General features: G+C 36.8%; 1 protein-coding gene across 1 annotated transcript in view; it reads left to right on the top strand.

Annotated features, from left to right (window-relative positions):
- LOC121871660 overlaps positions 1-21,072 on the top strand; it is a 120,688-nt gene that overhangs the window by 26,433 nt on the left and 73,183 nt on the right. The window contains exons 3-4 of the mRNA XM_042374071.1: positions 19,218-19,322; positions 19,809-19,862. Coding sequence (XP_042230005.1) covers positions 19,218-19,322; positions 19,809-19,862 — 159 coding nt within the window. The remainder of the gene's footprint in view (positions 1-19,217; positions 19,323-19,808; positions 19,863-21,072) is intronic.

The following is a 21,072-nucleotide window of genomic DNA, read 5'->3' as shown; positions in this document are numbered from 1 at the left end:
GTAGTGTCACTCAGAGCAGATTTGTGCCACTCAGAGAAGAGTTGTGCCACTCAGAACAGAGTTGTGCAACTCAGATAAGGGTTTGTCATTCAAAACAGAATTATTTCAATCAGAGCAGAGTTATACCACTCAGAGCAGAGTTGTGTCACTTAGAACAGAGTTGTGTCACTCGGAGCCGAGTTGTGACACTCAGAGCAGATATTTACTTTCGTAAGTTTCAATTAAGATATCTTATCATGTACTGTACTTGGAAAACTTTTGGAGGTCAACAGCCTTCATAGTGAAGCCAACCTTGGCTTCCCTTCCGAACCCTACTGGATTCTCCTGCAGAGCCCAGGAAAACAACAAACAAAACAACATATTGATAATGCGATTTCTGTCTTTCCTACAGATGACAAGTACCAATAACGATATCTAAAACTGAAGAGAAAGTTAAAAAATACTTGTTAAGTTTTTTAGGTGATGCAGAGTCGAGTCACAACCCTGACACACACAAGGTTAACTGAAGGTTGGACAACACCCATTGTTTTAACTCTTTTAGGGTCCTGGTATGTCTCTCCCTTATATAAACAAACGCCCGAAGTCTACAAAGTATTTCCTATCCTTCTCTCTATCCCTTTTCATACTTTTTTTTCGTTCAATGTTTTTCCCTATCTATTTTTTGTGCCTTTATTGTTTCTTTCGCAAGATTTTCACTTTTTTGCTCAATATTTTCCAATTTTTGTCAGAGTTGTCGTTTTTATTTATTTCTATATCGTTTCCATTCTCAGTATTTTCATACTTTTCGTTTTTATTATTATTATTATTATTTTTCTTCTATGTAAAAATTTCCCTTCTCAGTATTTACGCTCTTTTTTTTTACTCTCTCTTTTTTATTTCTCTTTTTATAATTTAATTATCTTTTCTTCTCATTTCCATTTTTCATAAATATTTTTTGATTTATTAATTTTTTAAAGGGTACGAAGAAGAAATTTTAACTCAGAAACACAAGAGGTGATTATATATATATATATATATATATATATATATATATATATATATATATATATATATATATATATATATATATATATATATATATATATATATATATATATATATATATATATATATATATATATATATATAACTAACGTTGCTTCATACAGATAAAACGCAAACATACATACGTACATACATGCAAGTAAATCACTGTAGGTGCGCGTGATCCAGGTATATGCTGATAACCACAAGGAAACAAGAAAACACGAAGTTTCCAAGCGCTTTCGTGTAATTCACATCTTCAGGGGTGAGTACAGACTCACCCCTGAGGATGTGACTTACACGAAAGCGCTTGGGAACTTCGTGTTTTTTTTTCCTTGTGGTTATTAGCACATACATACATACATACATACATACATACATACATACATACATACATACATACATATATACATACATACATACATACCCGTACCAGAAGAATGGCTCAATCAGAACTACATGACAGCATCACCCTTAGCATCTGCCCTAACACCCTTCACCTCTGCCTGACTTACAGCTTCAAGTTCACCCACACCTTACACCATTCAACCATCACCCACCACCAGACAAACACGCAAACACCCTTGGCATCACATTGAACTCATACATGACATGATACAAACACAGAAAATGCACCTGAATTCAATAAACTCAAAAGCCTCACCACACACACACACACACACACACACACACACACACACACACACACACAAGGATAGTTTATTTCCTTGTTGTGATTGACTCAGCTAACAAGGGGCGGTATGGTATATATTGTAAACATTTATTGTGATAGATTGAACAATAAACAATGATAATAATAATTATAATAATTTTCCAACTACTGTATTTTACAATATGTTAAATACGTCTGTGTGTTGTAATATTGCCTTAGCCATATGGTTCTTTGGGTTTGAAGTTCCCGTGTATAAGATATTTAGGGACAAGAGGAGGGTGTAGTGCGCACCTTGGAGAAGTTAGTCATCTTAGGCCAAAATCTTGCTGGTGTGTGTTATTAAGTCCCCGCCTCCTCGTTCTCCTCTTCCACCTGTTTCCTCTCCTCGCCTACAGGATTTACATTTAATATCTTATCTTACTGCATCAGTCAGCCCCATGAAATCCAATCTTAACTTATTGTGATCTGTCTAGTCTGTTGTAAAGAAGAGTGCTTGATTTAATTCCTGTTAAATTAGTGTTTATTCTTTAATATTTTTAGCCTTTAATTTTATTAAATTTGTTAAGAGAAATAATTCACATTACAAAGTAAACTCGTTAAATCAGGAGTTTTAAACATGTATTTATTTATTTGTTGTTTAATTTGACTTTTATATAGCAATATTAGAGTAAGCTACTGTACAATGGCAACGGATTCAACTTTGCAACTCAACAGAGCAGCAGATTCTGACACACACATAACAACTTCTGTTTACTTCTGCTCACACACACAGAAAATACTTGCCACCTGACACAAACTCGATAAATCCTCCTTACACATATCAACAATAAATTCGCCTGAAATTTATAAATAGACAATAGATATTACACAAATAATTCCATATCCTTGGAGGATATACAAGTTACGGAGGCTTTAGTGAATAGCTGTAATATATTCACCGCTGACTAGACCTATTCAGAGTGGCTTTCTTGGCGTAATAACAATTAACATTCATTGAGCTACAAGGTAAGAGAGGGAACCTGAATACTAAACTCACTTCATTTCTGATTCAACCGATGTTTTTTAATGACAAAATCCAGGAGGGAGTTGGAGGCAGTCGTCCAATATTTTTAAGTCTTTTTGTAATACATTGATTGGCTTACGTATTTATTTTATTACATTTCTAAATAAGAGCTTCGTTATTATACAAACAATCTTTATATCATTAAATTTCCAATAATAATAATAATAATAATAATAATAATAATAATAATAATAATAATAATAATAATAATAATAATAATAATAATAATAATAATAATAATAATAATAATAATAATAATAACAATAATAATAATAATAATAATAATAATATTAATAATATTAATAATAATAATAATAATAGTAATAATAATAGTAATAATACTAATTTAATAATAATAATAATAATAATAATAATAATAATAATAATAATAATAATAATAATAATAATAATAATAATAATAATAATAATAATAATAATAATTATAATAATAATAATAATAATACTAATACAGTACTAATAATACTAATACTAATAATAATTACATATCAATATGGATATCAGTAACCAAAAGTAAATTTTGCAGTATATTATACAAAATGATGTAAGGAATGTTTGCATCAAAATTCAAAAGGATCTCCCACAAATTTAAAGGAAATTTTAGGTTTGAAAAAACAATAACTATTAACTGATATATAACAACGACACCAGAGGCTCCTGGGACAAAGAAGAAAATAAAACTCACTTCCATATGACTCACGACTCACTCAGGGTCCTGGAACGAGATCAACTGGTACACCTTACAAATTTCCTCACATTATTACTCCAACATAACTCTTATATTTATAGAAAAGATGTAAATAGTAGATATTTTCTTCGTCAAATTTAATGTGTATGGACATCTGCCACATGCGCATTCCCCGAAATTCCATAAATGGGGCGAGAGATACAGGCCAATGGTGTTTTCTCTTATGTCACCTTCGTATTATCACTTTACCCTCTTATATTATTACGAGATGAAGGGTGGATGTGTGAGGAGGAGTAGGGCGATCAACGCTAAAAACTCCCTACAAATACGCGAGCTAACCCTTGTATCTATTTGTTTTTAAAAGAAGGTCACAATCATAAGGTAATTTTGGTTAGGTCAGTTTAAGATTAATTGTTTGGTGTGGAATGAATGAAAAATAATTATTTGGTCATCTGTTCCTTAAACTTTTCTAACATTGACCACTCTGAGGACTGAGAGAACTCTGACCAGCCAGGCTCTACCTGCCTGCCACGGTGTTTGTCTTGTGAGGGTTGGGAGACCTTCTCTCATTCTCACACAAACCAGACCATCCGTGCTGAAATGGTTCCCCGACGCCACAAGGCATCCAGGAAAAAAACACTCCTAGGAAAAGAAAATTGTGAGTGTTTTTTCCTCTTCCGGCGATTTCAGGGGAGAAATTTGCAGTAGGAATAAGGTAAGGGAAACCCACCTCTATACGCGATGGCGCGGCAGATCTGCCTTTATGGGGATGTGTGTTGATGAAAAGAGAAGTGTAATATATATATATATATATATATATATATATATATATATATATATATATATATATATATATAAAGTAAATCACTGTAGGTGCGCGTGATCGAAGTATACGCTGATAACCACAAAACAAAAACACTCACCGCTGAAGATGAATTACAGCGCGAACTTCGTGTTTTCTTGTTTTCCTTGTGGTTATGTATACTTGGATCACACCTCTGATTTACTTATATATATATATATATATATATATATATATATATATATATATATATATATATATATATATATATATATATATATATATGTATGTATATGTGTGTGTGTGTGTGTGTGTGTGTGTGTGTGTGTGTGTGTGTGTGTGTGTGTGTGTTGTATTTTAGGATTTTAATCCGTCTTCTGTTTGAGGCATAAAAGCCAACGGAATAAGTTTATGAAGTTACAGTAGAAAAATTAGTGTGTATATGGTCAAATTGGCTCTTTTTCACTTATGACGTTAATTTCTATATTAAAATATTGAAATTTACGAAAGTTAGGTTAGGTAAGGTTAAATTGAATTATGGTTATAGTAGGTTAAGTTAGTTAGTTTAGTAATGGTCGTAGATACTTTTAGTGTTCATTAAATTTCTTTGCATTATTACTGCTATATCCATAGAAGGTCTCAATATCAACAAGGAATCTCAGATGTGTGCGCAGTTATCCCTAAAAAACATGAAATGCAAAGTAAAAAAAATTCTGCATTTTTACGGTGCTCTACAATATGGCACACTGGACCAAGAATTCTGACAAACATACAGGTTTTATATGTCTTCCTCTTAATTTCTCTGTGTTAACTATACGTGATATACAGAATACATCGTATTTTGTTACACAATGCATCACACAATCAGAAGTACTAACCAAGCCAAATGAACATGGCCTCAGTCAGTGATCGTTTCGTCAGACCCAGGGGTGCAGAATATTGTTTTGTTGACTAAACACTGGTCGGGGAGAACACCTGCTTACACCAACCACCATAACAATCACTGCTACACAAAACCCCTTCACCAACAGTCAGACCTACACCGCGTATACTTTCCTACACTTCAGCACTGACTTAGTGCCTAACAACCAACTCTAAGTACAGGCATTCAAACCCCGAGCACCAAGGTTGCCAAACAAGCAGCTATCCACTAGAAGACGTTGGGCTAAAAGCTACCCATTCTTAGCTACTGTACTCACTTGTAGCTCAAGGTCTCACGCCCACCACTGTGGGTCTGATGAGTTATGGCATCCCGCCCACACATAGGTGGGCTGCTTGACTGCCAACCTTGTTGGTCCGGGTACGAATTCTGGCACCCAGTTGTGATTTTTGTGTTTACATTGATTTACATGTGTACATTACAGGTTCTGATATAATAATGAATGACGTTATCTGTAGGTGATGCAACTTGTAAGCGAGTCAGTACAAGGTCTAAGTACCTGAGGTCCAGCTGGTGTGGATATATAAACGGTTATGGTCCACTGGCCATTGATGCTAAATGGACACCATACCTAACCTAAGTGAACCCAGCCGTTATGAATAAAACCCATAAGAATCGATTTCGTTAGGGTTGGTCCATATAAGGACACGGGAGTATTAAAATAGGGACCCATTACGATTGAGGCCTATAACGAAGAAGGCTATCAGGACTGGGGTTTATTTGACCAGTCAGCTAAGTCTCACCAACTATCACCAGTTATCATAAGGTTTTCAGGGACACCTACACAAATGGAAAACACGCTTGACTGGTCTCTATTCACCCAGATCAAAACAGGCTCATTGATCTATGTTCCTGCAATCAGTCATTCTGGATCGTATGTGTACAGCGATATGGGGAAAAAATTGACTAATCTGAAAGAAAAAATTCCTTGGTCACTTTTTCATGGGGTAAAAAAATACCGTTAGTTTGAGTTGCCGGTAGGGAATATTACTTGTGTGGTAACCGTACTTTCCTTGTTATGAAGCCGATGCTATTATTATTATTATTGTTATTATTATAATTATTGTTATTATTAATATTATTGTTATTATTATAATTATTGTTCTTATTATTATGATTATTATTATTATTATTATTATTATTATTATTATTATTATTATTATTATTATTATTATTATTATTATTATTATTATTATTATTATTATTATTATTATTATTATTATTATTATTATTATCATTATTAAGATAACAAATTTGAATTTGACATATGTAAAACAGTAACAAGTATGAATGTTTCCAATTGTGAGGAATGTAAATCCAGCAAAATACGGACACATCTCCAAATGACAATAATTATTTATAGAACTTCACAAGTGATCTTGGGCCCTTCGTGCCCGGTGGCGAGTCCGGTGGTACAGTTTAACAGAGGGGTAAAAGTTCGATTGCTCGTGCTTGGCTGGAGCGCAACCGCCGTCCGGCTGACAGCATACAGCGACATCGTTTTCCAGATGGTCGTGATTGTTATAATCATGGTCGTGGTTATAATAATGGTCGTAGTTGTTATAATCATGGTCGTGGTTGTTATAATCATGGTCGTGGTTATAATAATGGTCGTAGTTGTTATAATCATGGTTGTGGTTGTTATAATCATAATCGTGGTTATGATCATAGTCGTGGTTGTTATAATCATAGTCGTGGTTGTTATAATCATAGTCGTGAGTGTTATAATCATGGTCGTGGTTGTTATAATCATGGTCGTGGTTGTTATAATCATGTTCGCGGTTGTTATAATCATGGTCCTGGTTGTTATAATTATGGTCGTGGTTGTTATAATCATGGTCGTGGTTGATATAATCATGGTCGTGGTCGTGAGACTTACAGTATCTAATATACTATAAGAAGGATTAGAATAAAGGTTAGAATAATTAGTTAAAGAAATATTTGCCATAAGGAGAGGTTAAAATCATAAAAAAAAAATTATTATGAATCGCCGATGATCATTCCGAGACAAATTATATTATGAGAAGTGACCTTGATTCTGGTTAGATTAGTCACCATCTGCTTAAGTCATCACCTGTGTTAAGTCATCATAGTCATCATTTACGTTAGTCAGTTTTAGGCCCATCTCACAAGACTGATCGACCATCGATGTTCTTTCCGCAAGAGTAGAGTACTGTACTGTTTCACTGTATATTCACCCTGTGTCTGTTATAGTCATCTTCTCCATGCATTCCTGTTATTATCTTTTTATCTTTTTATCTTTTTCCATGTTCAGTCACCCACAGGAATAAGTATACACTGTAGCTGTAAGGTCGTCTGGTAACGTTGAAACTGCGCATCCAGATGCATGATGAAACTCAGCTCCAGCCCACCTGTTATCTCTAACTATTTTCTGTTTCCCCCTTCTTTATTCTTCTATTTACTCATCTTCCTTCCTTTACTAATCCAAACAACATTAAAAAAAAGTAGGCTAAGAAAAAAAGTGGGGGGGAGGAGGGAGGAGGGAGCCGTACGATAACTGCAATCGTCCAGCATGCAGACAGCGTACAGCGACATCTTTTGCCAGCGTAAATAAAATGGTTAAATAATGCTTTTCTACAGAAACCATCGACATGAGACCAGGTTTGTTACACTCTACGAATTTTTTGCGATTTTTCCACCAAGTTTGATGAAAAACGATTGTGCCGTTTTGGCTGCCCAGAACAAACACACACACGGCTAGTCCTATAGTATATTAGATAAAATTTTCAATTTTAACTCTGTAAACAGAATACATCCGGTGAAAAGCTCTGATGAACGTTCTTGATTTAATTCAGTGAACCCTGAACACTATGGGAGGTTACAAAACTGTTTATCTAGCTAACCTGCCTTGTCAATTTTGTGTGGATTGGGATAAGGGATAACAAGTCGCGGAGGGAGGAGAAAACATGATAGAAGACTGCAAGAGAGGTGTTGGAACAAATGGCTGAGACAACAAGTAAAACCACACCAATCACATTTGCTCACACGGAGGGAGGGGCAGTTATAGACGCAACAGGTTAGAGCTCAGATATTATAACCATCAATTAAATAATATTAAATCATACATTATTCTCATCACTTGTGCTATAAATAACGTTTTTCATAAATAAATCCTATATCAGAAAAAAATTAAAACTCCAAAGAAAAACGAAAAAAAAGAAAAAAATCAGTACGTCTTTCGTTTAGTCAAGAGACAAATAAGCTACTGCCTCCGAGCATTACGCGAGCTGCTGCAGCAAATTAACACTTACTGTCACTGAATTTTGTCGGATTTTAGCAGGAGCGAACCACTGAGCACTGCCAAACTTTGACTCCTATTGCTGATGGTTTGTTTTAATTCACTGGAACACACATAACACCGGAAGCAGTGGGGATTTTTTTTAATGTTCAAGAAAATCGTTACTATTATGGAAACACAATGTACAGTAGCTAGTTTTCAGTTAAATGCATTCATGTAGAAAGTTATATATATATATATATATATATATATATATATATATATATATATATATATATATATATATATATATATATATATATATATATATATATATATATATATATATATATATATACCTTACTAATGCCTCAGGATTTAAGTCGTAAAGAAAAAAGTATATGTTTATCTTGACGTTCAGGACTTTCCAGAAATATTTTCCTCTCAGTCGGGCTATTTTTCCTCTGGTTTTCTTTCTCTAGTTCTCAAGTGCTCTTTTTCTCTTTCTTTCTCTTGTGCTTTATTGTAATCTCTCTCCCTCTCCCTCTCTCTCATTCATTAAGGCACATAAAAATCGTGAACAAACTCAAGAACCTCAGGTCTATTTAAGCTCTCTCAGATTTACCGAAGAATATCACTGAACAACCTTATTCGATAAACATATCAAACTGCATACAAAAAAAATTCTCTAATATGTTGACAAATCACTTGAAGTAAAACAAAACACATCCTCACGCAAAGACATATTTTAGTAAACAGCAACACAAAGGCAGGTAAACCTGCCGTCACGCGGATATCCCCATATTGTACTATACATCCCTTCTGTCTTCACGTAACGGCAAAAAATCACCAAGACAAGTCGGATCGAAGGAGGAAATAGAATCTAATCCTCCTTCCTCCTTCCCTCGAGTTGGTTTACTGCCGGGCTGTGAGATAGTCGAGAGAGGGTTGGTAAATAGGGGAGAAAAAATATCCGACTCGATCTTCCGCCGTTCTTTCCCCACCCCATCTCGTCCCACCACCTGCCCACGCACTCAGTGTTGTGGTTTTCCCAGCTGATTGTTGAAGTTGAGTGTGTGTGTGTGTGTGTGTGTGTGTGTGTGTGTGTGTGTGTGTGTGTGTGTGTGTGTGTGTCGCTCTCTTTCATTGTTCTTGCGTAAAATCTGTGGTCTGTCTATATCGTTGTTGTTTACCATTGCCCCGTGAGGTCTGTGGTCTGCTGGGTCAACTCTTACAGTAGGTCAAGTGGCAAACAGAGACTGTGTTCTGTTTCTTGGTACTGTACCTACTGTAGGTGGTGAGACATGTGTATGGAGAAATCCTATACGCTAAAGTAGAAAGACTATTATTTTCCATTTTGCATGTACAGTATTATATTTTTGTTTCAACGTCACGAAATAGCTTCACCAGTAAACGTCATAAAAAAACAAAACTCACGAATAAACGCCACGAGTAAACGTTACGGGTTAACGTCACGAACAAACGTTATGAGTAAACTTCACGATTATTGTATACATCACGAACAAACGTTACTAGTAAACACCACAAATAAGCTTCACGAATAAATTAAATGTTTAGATATTTGGCATTCAAAGAGCCTAACGAAGAGAGTTAAGTAAGACACCAGTGGTCAATATGTATGTACTGTACCTGTAGGTTAATATTTCTTATGCTGTATATACAGAATCTGTTAATTTACACCTTCATGTTAACAAGAACACATATATATACTGTAGAACGTTAGGTGAGTTTTGCTTTCCCTTTTTTTTTTAATGTTTCATTTCATCTTGTGAGTCTGTGTGTGTGTTTTTGTAGCTCAGTGGTCAAGAGATGGGATTTGGGGCTAATTTAACACAGGTAAAATAAATATGGTTGTACTTTAAGTGTACGCAACGGCTTACTGTATAATAGGTGATTCATAGTTTTTTTTCCAATGTCATGAGCAAAAAAAGATATCTAAGAATTATTATTCTGCTATCATGTATTGTTATCAACTTATGTATAATACTGTCTTTATATATTTAGTAATAGTTATTGTTATTTCTCTACTACTATATCTAAGGTCCTTTATCTAGTACACCACGGTGATTCATACATTATACAATATCCATTATCAAATATTAAGAGATGCAATTCTAATTTGACTAGAATTTTATTATTGTTTTATAGCCTTTATACTACTGGCAATATTGCTTTTATACCTCTATTATCCTGGTACTATATTCGTTTGACTTGTGCCATACTGTTATAATAATGCTTTCAATCTCTCAATACTGCTTTCAGACGCCGTTGTTTTGGTATGATATTTTTGGACATATTTCGGTCATATTGCTGTTATACGGAACTTTGTTATAATTATACTCTTATACTGGACTTAGCTTGTCATTATAAATCTTTTATAACGCTTCATTACGTCTATTATTCTTCTGTTAGTATTTCATTTTGCCGATATAGTTCTATTATGCCACTTTCATGCTGCTTTATTGAACGTATTATAATCCATAGTACTAACATTATATTTTCATCACGTTGCAATTATGTTCTTAGAATATTACTCTGATCCTGCTATATATGTACAGTATTATATGTATATAACACTTGAATAATATTGTAGTATTAATAGATTGACAACACACTTCTCATCAACAAATATAAGAGTGCCATTATTTTTACATTGCCAATAATGTTGATAATGAACTGTTATTATATTTCCATAATCCGTCCTCCTTTTACTATACTCCTATCATACCTATAATACTATCACGCTGTTATTATTTCACAACCATATCTGCTAGTATACAGCTTCATTTATTCTGCAATTTGCAGTCGATAACAATAATGGTTGCCCCTCGTGTAACGAGGATGGACGTCCCAAGGGCCACCTCGGCGTGAATTTGTTTAGGGTGTAGAAGCTGTCGCCAACACAACAACCACACCCTAAGTTAACGATTTGCCTAACCCAGTGTCAAGGAATAGTCCTAGAAGTCCGGACAACTAGCCAACTGCACTGGCTAACCATTACCCCGGAACACGATCCGCAAATCTATTAACATCCAGGTTCCCAATTACTGCCGGGTAGACAGAGGCAGTCGATAATACTTTCATCATCATTATACTCTACACCTTTTCTTCCACAACTACCTGGTATAATACCCGTATCATGACTGTACAATTCTTCTGCAATTGCATACTATGATAATCGTACCCTCACTTTACACCTGCTTTTCCGCAGCTGCATCCTATAATACCTCGTACTGCATGACGATAACTTTCTCTGCTAGAGTTCGGTAAGTAACCCTCTCTCCCTCGTGTTAGACTGTACCGTGGCTCACTGCAAAGGTTCCATCGGGCTATAAAACCATCATCACCCTGACCTCCTGGCCTTTACATCAGCTGATTGAGGCCATTTAATTCAACTTTTATAAATCTCAGCCATGTGGGAAATCACCATGAGAAGCTAATGATATTATTGTTTTTTTTTTTTTTTTCTTGTGAGTGTTTTGTGTGATGTTGTTTATAAGTTCATTAATATTCTTGTATTATTGAGTTTGTCAGTAGTTAGTAAATTTTATTTTGTTCCTTTTATGTGTTTTCTTTTCGCCGTGTTTTGTTTAATTTAGTTTGTCATTCGTTTATATTTTTTGATTTCTTTAATGTTTGTTTGGCTATATCTTTCTTTTAGGACTTTTTATTTACTGCATTTCCTTAACTTACATTATTCTGCTTTTACTTTCTAATTATCAATTATTCCGACCATATTGTCTATTTTATTCCAAATCTTCATTCCTCCTTCTTTTACATATATATATATATTTTTTTCAATTTTCTCATTATCTATTTTGTCCTCATTTTTCGGGTTCGTTGTTTACATATTTTTCACTTTAAATTTTGTTTTACCATATTTTTTTATTTTGTTGTACATATTTATATTTTTTCCGTTACTCATTTTCTTCTCCCATTTCTTCCTCTATAAGTTCCCAAGTCTATTACAATTTTTACTTACAACTTCCCTTATATTTTAATTGCATCAGCAGCTCTATGAATACCAATCGTGAGTGACTGAGTGAACTAAGTGGATTGACTTTATTGATCGGTTCCGGCTCACACACCTGTAGGTCAATTATAAGTTTATTAAATTCTTTCATTTATCTCTCATTCTACATTAATGTAATTTTTATTATTCATTTTTCCTCTATTATCTACTTTTCCATTTTATCCTCAATTTATTTACCGTTCGCCATAATGTATTTCACAACTTCCAACATATGAATAAGCTTTTCATCTGAACTAATTAAACAAATTGCCTTTGGAATTGTCTATGTATTCTTTTATCGCCTTTCTTTAGAGTCGACCATTTTGTCACACATACACACCCTCTCCCTTAATTTTCCATATGAACTTCCTCGTTTTCATAAATAACTTTCATTTTTTACTCATCACTCTTGATTTGTTTTATTTCACTTTCATGTGTACCATTATCTTCATCCCTCACTCTCCCCTCATTCATTCCTTATAATCTCCAACCAATATGCGTTAATTAAATCATTTTCAATATCATCTATACACCCCATTTTTATCTCTCAGCCCCTCTCAATCATTGTTAATTTCATGTATTTACGTTTTTATTTTCAATTAAAACTTCGTCTAAATGTTTCTCTCTCGTTTTTTTTTATCTTTTCACTGTGCATCATCGGCGGTCCTGCCTGTGTCCATATTTCATCCCGGGTTTAACCTCTACAATGTTCGCACGTCGTCAAGTATGAAATAAGGCCATAATTGCCAGCCGTATTTCAGTGTTGACGTCATCTTCTTCACTCGAGAGTACCTCACCCATCAGTAAAGGCCATTTTTCTGCCCCACAGCCCGGCATATTCGTCCATCCTGAAAATTAGGGGATGATGTAGACGTTTAATATTTATCGTTGACTTTCAACACACAAATTGATGGAATGAAAACAGGATATTGCGGAGGAAATTTTGCATAATATCTTGCCTCGAGGGCCTGTGTGTTCCCGGGTGCTTGTTCCTGGCATATAATTATTTCCCGTTTGCCTTTTCATACACGAGAAAAATATTATTCTGATATTCCCTCTTAGCTTTTGTTCTGAATTTGAGTAATGGTATGTACAAACTGGACAATTTTGTAATTAAGAAGATTTGTAACCAGGTGAGAAGGTTGGGTCAACTTACACTCTGACCTGACTACCGACAGCTGCGGTGCTTTTTAAAGATTAGTAGGGTCATTACCTAATACCTGACCATTGTGGACCTGATCTCACCCTCCTCTGTATATATACACCTTGTTTTGTACTTCTCCTTAGTCTGTACTCACCCCTGAAGATGTGAATTACACGAAAGCGCTTGGGAACTTCGTGTTTTCTTCGTTTGCTGGTAAAGTGTTAGAAAAGTTTTGTTCATCCGTTCTTATATTGTTGCCAGAAAGGCCGGGATAAAACTTGGACATGAAGGCGTCGTCTTCAGTAATAAGGTTTGGTACATAACTAGATTGTGACCGCCAGCATACCGTGGCCAGCCTTGACATGCTGTTTGTTACTGACTCTCTCTGTTACTCTTCTTGATGAGAGTCAGGTTGATCCAAGTTTGCAAAGGTTAGATGCGTCTGAATATATACGAAAGAAAGAGAGAGAGAGAGAGATGTGCGTGTATTCCGGGTCGGTAATGTACCCCGGTGGGGCGCCCAATCGCCTGCACTACGCACGGAGGTGTAAAAGAGAGCAAGGCACCGGTAGTACTGGTGTTTCACGAGGAACCCGCTCATCCCGCCTCATCTCGGTGTGGCTAACACACGCATTAAACACACGCGGCCGCGAGGGTTTGACAAATAGACGCGTGTGTCAGCCACACCGAGATGAGGCGGGATGAGCGGGTTCCTTTTGAAACATTCGTACCACCGGTGCCTCGCTCTCTTTTACACCTTCGTGCGTAGTGCAGGCGGTTGCGCACCCCACCGGGGTACACGTACATTGTCCATCTCTAGATCTACCAGACAGAGATGCACTGAAGTTGAATTTGAAATGTACGGATTTATACAAAAACTCTCTCTCTCTCTCTCTCTCTCTCTTCTTGCGGGGATTAGCCCACCCGGGCACAGGTCACTGACCAACATTAGGGCCTGGGGGGGGGGGTATAATAATAATAATAAGAAGAAGAATATTAATAATAATTAATAATAATAATAATAACAACAATAATAACAATAACAGCAATAATAATAATAATAATAATATTATTATTATTATTATTATTAGCATCACCTCCATCATCATTAATAATAGCATTATTAAAAATAAATAATATTATTAATAATAAAATAAAAATATTAATAACAATAATAACCATAAATAAATACAAAAATGAAATAATATAGTGAGAAACGATATACAATATGTATGTTGTGTTGTCAATGGTAAGAGAAACAATTGAGACCCAGCAATTGTGTGTAAATGAGGCAAAAAGTCAGATCAGCAACCTGGGACTTAGTCACAATTTTCGTGATGCCATATGGCAGCAGGGTCTACCATAAGACAATACATTATGGTTCCAATATCTTCCCAGGCGGTAGTACCTCCCTGTTTGATAGCTGCCTACTACCGTATAAACGCTTTCCTATTTTTGGTGATATTTAACTATTGTTTATGTATTACAAAAATTATTTTAACAATGAAGCTCCCCAGGAAGACAATAAAATATATTTCTATATTTACAAACTCTCCGTCTTCTAACCCACACAAGAAACAAGAAATCAGGAGTGACATCTTCACCAACTAAACTAATCATCTGCGCCGAATATTTTAATGGGTGGAGATTTTTTCAACGAATGCCTTGGCACCTGTAAAGAGATAATCATGCCAACTATGAATCTCCAACCTTTTGTGACTCTTTATAGCACAGCAAACACATACATAAGGAACCGGAATAAAAAAAGATTGCTTTAATATCAATGTGAACGAAAATCGATATGAAAACAGTTCCCTTAATAGGTTGTTTGACTGAATATAACTCAATGTGTTAATAATATACAAAGCGCATATACCAGTTAACGTGTTAATGCAGTAGGTCGCTCGGGAGATGGTATGTGTTCCAGGAATGGTCCACACAGGGCGTTACCATCCAGTCCAGCTCTTCGGGCATAATTGGGACTCACGGTCACACTTTGCATACACCTTCGCTAATTGCATGGACGCTCTCCTCTAGTCACAAGTAAATCTGAGAATCATTATGAAAGCGACACGTGACGCAAGAAACACCTTTATGCTCTGAATGCAGAGAATAAGCAAGAATCAGCTATAAGTTGCAAATTCAGGGAGAAACTACATTACCTGCAAAATGCCGGAAAAACCACAGTAGGCCGTGAAATGAGTAGGAATCACCATTATTTTATGGCTGCTAAGGTAAGGACCGTAATATGTAACTGCAGAAAAGGTCAACGATGTATTTTAAATGTAAGAAGAAGTATTGTTATTATATGAATGAGTGAAAGAATTCTACTAAATTGTAAATGCAAGTAAGAGAACGAATTTGCAGTGAACGCAAGAAAGAATATCAATACTCTTTAAAGGCAGGAAAAAGCAACAATGTCTTGTGAATATAGGCAGTACACCAACGTGTTTTGCATTCCGAAAGAAACACCGATATAATTAAAGTTGAAACACCAATATCCTGTGAAAGCAGAGAGTGTTCTGTGGATGCAAGAAGGAACACCTACACATTGTGAAAGTATCAGTCAGAGATAACGTGCATTGAATTCCATTCTTAACTCGCCACAGTCATTTCCATAAATGCACTAGAATATATTGCATCTGCAATACCACCTCAGTGTGAGTGAGAGAGTGATATGCAATATGGCGGCTCACACAAAGGTCTTAGCCATGCACTTTAATCTTAAGACTGGGTTTGAGCGAGAGATGTGCTGGTTGAATATGAACATGAAATAACTTACCAATTCTAGATAACAAGTTATGCTTCTGTTTTATTGTACTGAATAAATGTTTCAAAGTATTTGTCAATTAAAAATATAAGAAGATACGTTATCTTAATTTTATAGAACATATAGAGATATATTTCGTGAAAATTCACCTCTAAATACTTTGGAGGATCTAAAACTGGAAAAGTTGTAGTTTCCAATATGATTTCCCATTTCTGGTACATATCTTATCTTGCATTTCTTAACGACTGCTTGTTAATGTTTAAGCAGAAAGTCCCTGCGACCTTCTTCTGTTCAATACACATGAGAGTGAAGTGTTGTTGGCGGGGAGTGAGAGATGTTCGTCGACTCAGATTCACATTGTCAACAAGACTTTAAGACCGCCTTCATTATTATGTACGAGAGGTTTATTAAGCTTACCAAAGGGCCTCAGTTTTTCATGTGTACGTATTTGTTGGTTCTTATTAATATAATATTATATTTAATAAAATAATTCCAGTTTTCAGGATTTTATTAAGCTTTCAAAGCACTACTAGAGGGCTCATGTATATTTCAAACGTTTTAGTTGAAAAGCTGCTTGAAAGATTGATGAGAGCTCTTTTGGAGTAGATTCATAAATAATTTAAAATTCCATGAAAGTTTAATGTTTGGCCGATTTGGTGACTGTACTGAGGGAGGCCACACTGAAGTATATTATATTTCAATGGAGAAAAAGGCTAAGCACACTAAATTTTATCAAATACAATCCAATGACGTATAAAGATGAGTTAACGCAAATACATTATGTTGGTGTTATGAGTCTCTCTCTCCAGCAAATGTTAGTGTGTTGTATGTTTCTGATGTATATTGGATAAGGTACAGTACTAATAATTTGATGCAGTTACCATATACTTGAACCTATGTTTATATGTTTAACTTTTACTGTATCTGTAACCTAAAACTATAGTTGCATCTATACCTTAACTGTTCCTGTTTCTATACTTTTGTTTGTCATTGCACCCGTAACTGTTTTTCTTACTTGTTTATGTACCTGTTTAAGTAACTGCATCTGTACTTGTGTCTAACTGTATACATATCTGTAACAGTAACTATACTTGTATGTGTAACTTGATCCGAGCCTATACCTGCGACTTAATTTGTTTCTTTACTGGCAAACTTTTCAAAGATGATATGAATTCCTGTTTAAGAAAGACTACAACGTGTAAATGCCGTAGTCCGAGATGCCGAGTACAGTAATGTTGTGATGTTATTACTGCATTTCGACAACTAAGGTTAATAATTATACTAGTCCATCAACAATTCAATATTCTGAGTAATAGGACTCTCTGTGTAGTACCGTTAACAGTGGTCCAGAGGTATGCTATTAACAGTATGCCAGATGAATTCCGTTACCAGTAGTCTCGATGCATAGGCCACCGTTTATGGCTATCAGTGGGAAGTTCACAGTAGATGCCTGTATACTAAGTCCTTGGTTAATTGCAGTGAGGACTGGGGTTAATTACACCTTGACAGCAGAGAAGTAGAGGAAGGAAATGAAGGAGAGTGAGAGGGAGGGAGAGGGAGGGAAAGGTGGGAAGGCAAGTGTGTTGAGAGGGGGTCAGAGGGGTGAGTGTGATAGGGAAAGGGGCGGCATATGTAGAGTGAAAAAGTTGACCCAAGTGCGAGTGTGTGAGGGTGAGAGAGAGAATGGAAGACCGGGGTGTTTGAGAGAGGACTTGAAGTACGTAGGCGTGAGAACGAAGCATAAAATAAATCAGTGCGGCATGTGAGAGTGGAGTGTGCGGGAAAATATGAGAGAAAGCGAGAAGGGAAGCTGTGTGTGTGAAATATGGGAGAGAAAGTAGCTAGGATAGGTATGTGAGAGGGAAGACAGTGAGAGAGTGAAGAGGGAGTCAGTGCGAGAAGGGAGAACTTGTTGCAGAGTCAAATTGCATTACCGTGGGAGGGTGCGCGCTCTAGTGTATAAGATGAAAGAGAATGTTAACGAGAAATAGAAAATTAACAATGAATATATATATATATATCACCTACAGTGATTTACTTGCATATATATATATATATATATATATATATATATATATATATATATATATATATATATATATATATATATATATATATATATATATATATATATATATATATACAAAACATGGGGTGGGTGGGTCGTTTAACAAAAGCTTTCATTACTGAAAGGAGAAAGAACAATGATTGAACATACAAATTATTATAGTTTACAGTTGATGGCCCGGGCCTAGGCTGGTCATGGAGACACCAGGTGGTGTGGTGTTCACGTGGTGTAGTAACTCGTCCTCGGGTGTTGATATGAAGGACCTCACGTGGTCATGGAGATACCAGGAAATGTGATGTTTACGTGGTGCAGTAACTCGTCTTCGGGTGTTGAAATGAAGGACCTCACGTGGCCATGGAGACACTGGGTGGTGTGGTGTTGACGTGGTGCAGTAACTCGTCCTCGGGTGTTGATATGAAGGACCTCACGTGGTCATGGGGACACTGGGTGGTGTGGGGTGGGGTGGTGTCACAGTACCTCGCCCTGTTGGGTGGTGTTGTCTTATCTCGTAGTCAGGTGCATAGCCGGCCGGCCCTCTGTTGTTCCCATGGTGGACTGATTAGCACCTCCTGGTCAGAAGATGGCGGTCAGTTCCCAGGGGTGCATATCCCACTGGTGGGTCACGGCTCTCACTGGTACTGTCTAGTGCTGAATTCACTGGCTTAAACACTGTTCATCACTGTTCAACACTGGTCCCACTTCTTTCCGAAACGAAATTATCACTTTTGATTATGTTGATATCCGGTGGCGAGGATAGGTCGGGGAGTTGGACTTGGGGAATGGGCCGAACATTGGCCAAGGGGAGCCTCTGCTCAACAGGAGCAGCGCCCGAATAGGTCTCGACCCTACGGGGGTCAAGGATGTAGGTCAAGGATATATGTGTGTGTGTGTGTGTGTAAAGACACGTGGCACCACTGACATGAACTTTGCTGCCCGCTAGATACAGGAAAAGTGCACTGAACAGCGTCGTGACCTGTACATGGCTTTCGTCAACCTTACCAAGGCCTTTGACTCGGTCAACAGGGAAGCCCTCTTGTGGACCCTCAGCCGTTTTGGCTGCCCACCAAAATTCATGGCCATTGTGAGGCAACTCCATGAATGCATGAACGGCAGTGTCCTGCACAATGGCACCCAGTCTGAGTTCTTCCCCATCCAAACATGGGTAAAACAAGGATATGTACTGGCACCAACTCTCTTTTCCATTTTCTTGGCTGCCTTCCTTACTCGTGCCACTGCCAATTTAGCCAGCTGGGTGGACATCGAGTACCAGATGCAGGGTCTTTTCAACATAAGACGATTCCATGCAGGAACAAAGATGTCGGCAGCTCACACTGAACACGACCTACAGGAGATCTTGAACCCCTACACAGATGCTTATGCTCACTTCGGCCTTCAGGTGAATGTACGTTAGTCTCAGATTCTCCTTCAGCCGGCCCTTGGTTCAGCCACACCTCCACCATCTATCTAGCTTAACGGTACTACCCTCCCTAATGTTACCCACTTTCGGTATCTCGGCTCCCTTCTGTACATCATTGCGGACATCGATGAAGAGATTGAACACCGGATCAGATGTATTCATCAAACCTTTGGCAGGCTCGTACCGGTGTCTTCAGCTTTAGGGAGCTGAAATTATCTACAAAGTTTCATGTATATCGAGCAGTGGTCCTCCTCACTATGCTACATGGCAGCGAAACATGAGTCATATACAGGAGGCACCTCAAGGCACTTCAAAACTTTCACCAACGTAGTCTACGTTCCATCCTCTGAGTTCGCTGGGAAGACCATTATCCATGAAGAACTAAGTTGCACTGGCCATATTACTCGCATGGACGACAGTAGACTACTAAAGCAGCTACTTTACAGTTAGCTAACGAATAGTAAACGTAACGCTGGCGGCAACTAAAAAGGCATAAGGTTAGTCTTAAGACAAACCTGAAAAAAGTGTCAAATCGACCTCCTCACCCTGGAGACGATTACTCCACACCATAACACTTGTAGGAGCACCACGCGAGAAGGTGTCAATACTTTGGTGTTTGCCCAATTGCAAACCGAGGTAGACAAGTGACAGCGCCGGAAAGACGCTGTCGCCGCACCTTCTGCACTAGATGCAGCCATCCACATGTGCAACAACTGTGAACTGCACTGCCGGTCCCATATTGGCCTCTTTAGTCACCTCAGAACTCACCGACGAAGGTGACATCCTTAATAACTCATATCATTTTATCATAGCTGGATGTTTGTCATATTCGATTCCAAGTAACAGCACAGTAGTAGTAGTTTTTGCCAAATAGGAACAGTATAACTTTTTGTTTCTATTGTTATAACTCATACAGATTATTTCGTTTGTGGTAAAATTTGTACTGTAGCTAAATAAACATATTTAAAGAGCCACCATAACTACAGAAGCAAACCAAGAGGATAAGGCACGCTTCCACAAGAACGACTCCCGCCTGCAGTGTGACACGTTGAAAAAGAATATTCGAAGGAAGGCTTTTCGCTCAGGACAACTGATGTGCCTCAGTATTGGAAGATAACACTAGAGGTGTGTGATGGTGGTTGTTAACCATGATGTAGCCGTCAAGTAAACACGGGGCTTTAGAGGCACGCTCATT

The sequence above is a fragment of the Homarus americanus genome, unplaced genomic scaffold (assembly GCF_018991925.1).
Source record: "Homarus americanus isolate GMGI-L3 unplaced genomic scaffold, GMGI_Hamer_2.0 scaffold39675, whole genome shotgun sequence".
NCBI lineage: Eukaryota > Metazoa > Arthropoda > Malacostraca > Decapoda > Nephropidae > Homarus > Homarus americanus.
Note: the sequence above shows the minus strand (reverse complement) of the source record. Positions and strands in the feature narration are given on the sequence as shown.